The 7,338-nt window shown below is 33.8% G+C and overlaps 1 protein-coding gene across 8 annotated transcripts in view; it reads left to right on the top strand.

The window, feature by feature from the left end:
- Window positions 1-7,096, top strand: part of LOC129799945 (tubby-related protein 4) — a 65,136-nt gene extending 58,040 nt beyond the window's left edge. For all 8 annotated transcript variants that reach the window (XM_055844253.1, XM_055844248.1, XM_055844249.1 and 5 more), the window contains exons 7-9: window positions 9-1,028; window positions 1,106-1,306; window positions 5,959-7,096. In XM_055844253.1, the coding sequence (XP_055700228.1) occupies window positions 9-1,028; window positions 1,106-1,306; window positions 5,959-6,075 (1,338 nt within the window). In that variant the 3' untranslated portion in view covers window positions 6,076-7,096. The remainder of the gene's footprint in view (window positions 1-8; window positions 1,029-1,105; window positions 1,307-5,958) is intronic.
- Window positions 7,097-7,338: the final 242 nt, after the last annotated feature.

Genomic DNA, 7,338 nt, shown 5'->3' with positions numbered 1-7,338 from the left:
ATTTGCAGGATATCAATAAGCCAAAACTGCAACAGAGTGGAAAATCGAAGAGTCTGGACTTTTGTGACTTGCAGCAACAAATTGCTGAACAGTCAAAGAAGGATGGGAAGCAGGGTGATGAAAATTCTGGGAAAAATACTTCAGTCAAAGCAACAACTGTGAATTCTTTCATTTCTCGCACGCCAATTCTCAATCGACGAGAAAAGCCGAAAATGTGCAGTATCTGCAAACAGATTAGCCCAACTGTCAGTTCCCTGGAGAGTGTCTGTCTATCTTGTCGGAAATCTCCTGGACAGAGGCATGAGAGTCTCGTGAATAACAATATAACCGTTAATAATAACTACAGTGTTGTTGGTAAGAGTAAAACTGGAGCCACTCCCAGGAGATATCCTCATTCATCTGGACACGAGGGAGCTGGAAATTCGGCTGTTACCAACAACAATGGACTGGATTTGAGGTCAGTGAACAAACGCACAGAGGTCATCACCAGCTACACGGATAGTCCGTTATTCTCCAGGAAGCATCGGTATAAAGAAACGACCAGTAGCAGACGAGGAGAGGAAAAGAGTCCGAGCCTGGAGAGGAAGAATAATTTATCGAGGCGGAAGAAGAGGGATGATTCGTTGAGATTGTACGAGAATGATCAAGTGGAAATAATGCCAATGGAGCAGAGGACTTCAGTGTCATTGCATACTCAAGCCCTGACAACTCTGGAGAGCATTATAAGCAGATTGAGGGACCTCGATGAGGGTAGATTTACTCCAGCTTCTCCTCAGCATACCAGCAAACTTCCCAAGAGCAGCCCGGCTTCTCCGGCGCCCAGCAAAAAGGGCAAGAGGCATCAGAGTGCTTCTCCTATCAGGCATATTCTCAATTCGCCCCTCCTCAATCGGCGGCAGCGCAAGAAGCAGCCCGTGGAAAGTTCTGATGATGAACTTGGCCAGGGAGGCTCCGGAGAGGAGAATTCTTCCGGCGGGAAGCAGTATAGAGACTTGGAGACATTCCAAAAAGCTCAGCTGAGGCAGAAGGTAACCAAAATGCATTTTCCAACGATTTTTTCTACTGCATTTCAATGGATTTTTCTTTCTTTTCGCGCTTTTCGCAGCTGAAGAGGGGAAAAATTGAACCAAATGGAACAAATACATCTTCAGCCTACTCCCAGCCAGCTCCACTCCGCAGGGAATTTGTGATGCATAACAAGGCTCCGATGTGGAATGAAAATAGCCAGGTGTATCAACTGGATTTTGGTGGTCGGGTCACCCAGGAATCTGCCAAGAACTTCCAGATTGAATTTCGTGGGAAGCAGGTCAGTTTTTCAATTTGATACATTTCGCTTTCAATTTGCACATTTCAGACAGTCAGTCAGGCGGACACTTCAGTAAAAGTTCAACTTCGAATTCATTTTTCAACTAATTTAATATTTTTATAGCACAAGGAATTCTTTATGAATTTTCAGTCTTGGAAAATTCGTTAGTTCCTTACTGTGTTATCACACTTGCGCATTAAAATTGTAATATGATTCACATTAATTGTCGCTGGTGAGAGTCCAAATGTGTAATTTGTGTGTTTGAATCATTTTATATTCAAAATTTGATCTATTTGTTGATAAAAAGGTAGACTTGGCCCGCAAAATTTTATATAAATTGATTTATAGCATTAATGCGAAAAATTAATGCGATTTTCTCTTTAATTTTTTAATGTGAAAAATAGTTATGCTTTAGGTAAATTTAAACTCATTTTTTCAGGCCAAGTCCACTTCTTTATCAATAAATAGAAAAACCCTAAATATAATATTAAGTGACTCAAAGACACAAATAACATATTTGGATGCTCACAAGCGACTATTAATGTGAATCACATTAAAATTTTTATGTGCAAGTGTGATAAGGCCGTTAGGGAATTCCCAGAGAACTCATAAAGATATTTCTGTGGGTTATTTCCTCAGGAATTCCTGGGGATTTGCCACAGAAATATCAATGTTTGCGTGGTGAATTTCCCCCCAAATATCAGCAAGAATTCCCTTATTGGAAATTTGAGGGAAATAACTGAAGAAATTACCTATCTGCACTGACTGAGAGAAATCCGAAAATGTTAAAATAACGTTCCGGAAATGTTTATTTTACCCTGCAGTATTGATCCAAAATCGGTGTAAATATTACCCTTAAAAAGGTGTAAAATTAACATTAAAAAATGTTGATATATTTTTACACCTAAAAAGTGTTAAATTTCTGAGGATAAAATGTTAATCGCACCCTCTTTTTTCTCAGTGCAGAGAATTTCTACACTGAGAAAAAAAAGAGGGTGCGATTAACATTTTTCCTCATAATTTTAACACTTTTTAGGTGTAAAAATATATCAACATTTTTTAATGTTAATTTTACACCTTTTTAAGGGTAAAATTAACATGAAAAATGATAACTTTAACCCCCAATACACCTAAAAAGGGTAATATTTACACTGATTTTCGATCAATACTGTGTTATATATGAAATATAACAATGAAATCTATGAAATATCGCTCCCTAAGTTTTTATAGCAAGTAAATGTATAAAAAGGCGCAAAGAGTGCAGTTAGTCCTCTTTCGCCTCCCAGTGATCCAATATGCGACATCATCGTCAAACTAAATAAAACCTTTTGTGAAAATCCAATTGAGTATTTTTAATGTCGCATATCATACTGCAGGGTAAAATTAACATTTCCGGAATGTTATTTTAACTTTTCATAAAAATGTACAAAATGGCCCTAGTGGCTCAGTACATAAATAAATATATTATTATTATTTTAACTTTTTCGGATTACTCTCAGTGTAGAGAAATTTCTGTGGGTTATTTCCTCTGGAATTCCTAGGAATTTGCCCCAGAAATGTCAATGTTTGCGTGGTGAATTTCCCCCCAAATATCTGCAAGAATTCCCTTATTGGAAATTTGAGGGAAATAACTGAAGAAATTACCCTTCTGGGCTGTGGAAAATTCCCAACGAGATCACAGAAAATTTCGTTCGAATTTTCGTAATTAGACTTCCCACGAAATTCCCAAAGAATTCCTGGAGAATTTTCCATTGATTGTTTCCTTTGATATTTCTTAGGATTTTCAACAGAAATTTTATTATTTGTGTAAGGAATTTTGTCCTAGAAATCCCCGAAGATTGCACCCTGATTGATTAAATCGCTGGAGAAATTTCCTCGCTCAAAGGTAGAAATTTCCAATGGAGATCGCAGGTATTTCCCAAGACTATTTTCAGCTTCGGAAAAATCGGTAACCTCCTAGAGAAATTTTGATGATATCTTATGGAAATTTCCTCAGGTAATTTTCTATAGAATTCCCTGGACTTTCCTACAGAACATTCTATTTTGACTTTGAGAATTTTCCCATAGCACTCTCCAAATATTTTCTACCATAGATCCTTGAGATTTTGCGTGGGAAATATTCCTTTCCTTTTTTTCCAGATTTTCCTCAAGATTTCTTGGGGATAGAAAATTTCCTACGGAGGAGGTATGAAAAATTCACTAGCCTGTCTATGGAAAATTTATTTCCACTTTACATATACTTCAGTCGAGATGAATTTAATAAAGAAAAGTTATAGAGGAAAAAAGAAATTTCTTAAGAATATCATGGAAAAATTCGTAGGAAATAATTTATAACTTAAGAATATACTTCAGTCGAGATGTTTTTATTAGAAAAAAATCATATACAGTGCTGTCTCTCTATATGCACAGTTTGGGTACTTTTTTTGACAGTTCTCTCTCTGAATATGCACAACTTTTTTTGAAATTCCCAACGGGTTTTTTCTTTCTTTTAAGAAATTATCATTTTTTTATTGTTCTAGAATTTCCCGTGTTATTTCAAACATAATATGAGACAGAAAAAATAAAATTAAGAAAATTAAAAACAAGAAAAATTAATTACCCAGAAAATAATTTTCTTTATTATGACCAGCGCACAATAACTTTTGTTTGTAAACATGTTTTCAAAATTTCCCATGAGAATGAGCGAGATGCCTAGATCTAGATTTCCCTTACTCTTATAGAAATGTCAAAAATATGTTTACTAAACAAAAGTTATTGTGCGTTGGGCATTACTCTGTCAAAATGTAAACAAATTGATTTTGAATGCAACCGACTTAAAAGCTGTGCATATAGAGAGTGTGCATATAGAGAGACAGCACTGTAGAACATTGAATACTCGTTAAATTCGTAGAGAAAAGTCTGGGAAGATTAATAAAAAATCCCCAACAGAGACAGGGAAAATTCAATTGGTTTTCTCCGAGAAATCTGTATGAAATTTATTTTCACTTAAAGATATACTTCAGCCGAAATGTTTTTTATTGGAAAAAAATATAAGGGAGACTGGGGCAAAAAGTCACAAAACGGATATTTTATTTTTTTTACAAGCTACTCGAGCGCTTCAAAAATTTTTAATTAGCGCAGTTTTATAGGAAATTTACCGCTCTACAACTTTGTGAAAGTAATTTTCCTCTATTTTGTTAGGAAATACGTTTATCGAGCCAATTTCTAAAAGGTAATTTTGTGACTATTCTCAAAAATTCTGGAGCAAATAGTACCAGACATGGGGTGTTGCAGATTCAAATTCAAATTGATAGAATTGTAAGGGGGCAGCCATTTTGTAGTTTTAGTATTGCCATGTAGGTGAAAACGTAGAGATGCCAGTTTTAGGTGAGAATTCGATCATGACGGACGACAAATTTAGAAGTGATAATTTGCTGGCAATTTATAAGCTTTGTAAGTAAAAAAAACCAAGAGAAAATTAGGCTAGACGTTTCACAGAAGATTTATTTATAGGATTAATGACAGAGTTTCTGAAGGACGTCTACGAGGAAGATTTTGAACTAAAAGTTAGAAAATACCTGTAAGTAGGAAACTAAAGAAAGACAGAATTAGAGGACTTAAAAGGATTCTATTTATAGGATAAACAAGGAAAGAAAGCCAGAATTGGGGAAGATTCTAAGAGGGCAAGATTTAAAGGCTCAGGTAAAATTTAAGGTTAGGTTTAGAGGCTCTCATGGCTGACCCCCATTTTTGTTTCAGATTTTAAATCAGCAGTGTCGATCGCCAATTCTAATAGTTTGATACGGTTATGCTTGAAGAGAATAAAGAAAATATTTCCGATGGAAGAATATGTCAAGAACATGGGGTATTATCATATTTTAATTCGCTTTATTACGGGCTTCCGTAAATTTGAAAAAATGCCTAGAGGACATATTTTCATAGAAAATTTATTCATCTACACCTTTGTAAAACACCGTTTGCTCTGCGAGAAAAGTGAGAAAACGAGGAAAGCGCTTTTCGAACTATTTTAGAAAAAAACACACAAAAGACTACAAATCGTTTGACCAATGCAAACAACAAACGGCGAGACATGATAATGACGTTTCTTCTCGCCATCTCACATCAGAAATTGCTTCCCTTTTTTGTTACTTTTTGCTCTATACTTTTTGTTACTTTTTACCCCAAGTGGCCATTTTTAATAAAAGGATTTCTGGATTCAAAGAATCCAAATTATTTAGAAAATATATACCAGTGCATCAATAATTTTGGAAAATAATTAGGTAATAATTGTTATCTGTTATATTGTTATTGCAAGAAAAATATTTCAAAAATAGAGCTAAAAATTTCGATATTTTTTATTTTCTAAATTCCTTGTTCGAATTCTAAGAAACTTACGACATTGAAGAAGGGCTATGGAGGCTATCTATAGAAAAAAAATTGAACCGCTATCTTTTCACCTTGGAAGATATTGAATTTTGAATTCTTCGATTTGTGACTTTTTGCCCCAGTCTCCCCTATCCTTTATTAAAGAGATTTTGAGTGTGAAATGCAAATATTATGAATTGTCCAAAAACAGAGTTAGACAATTCTTGATACAAACGACGATATGATATTAAGAAAATTATTTATTCTTGATAATTAATAAACCAAATAATTCTGTTGTTCTTTGGCAGGTGATGCAGTTTGGTCGGATTGATGGCAACGCTTACACTCTTGACTTTCAGTATCCTTTTTCGGCCCTGCAGGCTTTTGCTGTGGCTCTTGCGAATGTTACTCAGCGTCTAAAGTAAAAACAAACCAAAAAAAAAAAATAGAAAAAGCGTAAGTTATTGCCGCGCAAGTATGAATGTTCTCTCTGGCTGAAGAGAGAAAAATGCTTAAAAAAGAAACTTTGAATCTATTTCAAAATGAGACATTAATTAAGGAATATCCATTTAATACTCTCAGTAAATCTCTCTCTAATTGTTTTTACGTGTCTAATAACATCTTAAAGTTGTGACAGGTGTAAATGTAGTGTAATTGCGAAAGAGAAATTTTAGTCCATGTGAGAGAATTTATAATATTTAAACGTTAAATGTTAGTTTTTTTCCTTCGTGTAACGTTCTCATATAACTAGAAAGAATTTATTAATAAAAAAAAACCTGTGCAATATAAATTTTTGATTTGACGATTCTAGTCTTTGAAAAGCTTTGTTAATTTTACAATTGTTTTTAGGAAATTACTTTTTTTCTATTTAAAATTGATTTTTTCGTTGCATATTTTAAGGTGCACAATATTTCTTCTCTGTGCAATATTTATTATATTTGTACTTAATTCTATGAACTGATTTTCTTTTTTTTCTGGATTTTATTTTTTATTGAAATACCAAATGCAATTGAGTGGATGCGAAATATTCTAATAAAACTGGATATAAAGGAAAATGAATAGAAAAATAATGCATGAAGAACAAATCAGGATTAATTTTTGATAAAGAAATATTTATCAACATATCAAATAAAACCCAGGGGTTATAGGATTTTGTGCTACTCTAAAACGGGGTATTTTGAAATAATTTGTGAGCTTAGCCAGAAATAGCTTAAAAAAATTATGTACTTAATGTAATTGCATTATCGCAAAAAGAAAACCGTCAGTAAAAAATAAAAAAAAAACAAATATTTCCATAAAGAAAAAATAGCAGAATTTTTTCGATGCAATAGGATCTTTTAGTTATATTCTAAAACACGTAAAACATGTGGATTCCATCCTTTTATGTCCAAAATTAGGCATAATATTTGTTTTACAGAATAAAATAAAAAATAATCTGGAAGAAAATGTTTTTTATGCTGTCCCGCCTTTTTTGGATAATGCAAATGGTTGGGTCCCTCCTTCCTCCAGAGGAAAACACGTTTTTGCATTCGAATCTGGCAACACTAAAAAAAGTGGCTGACAGTGCTGACAGTAGACTTTTTTAACCCATTCAGTAAATCGTCAGTTAAATCAACATTTGTCGTAACTTCCTTTTGACAACTTTTCAGGAGACGAAATTTTCAGTTCAGCATTATTTTTCTTAAAAA

This window comes from Phlebotomus papatasi, chromosome 1, assembly GCF_024763615.1.
Source record: "Phlebotomus papatasi isolate M1 chromosome 1, Ppap_2.1, whole genome shotgun sequence".
NCBI classification, from domain to species: Eukaryota; Metazoa; Arthropoda; class Insecta; order Diptera; family Psychodidae; genus Phlebotomus; species Phlebotomus papatasi.
This window is presented reverse-complemented; position numbering and strand designations above follow the sequence as displayed.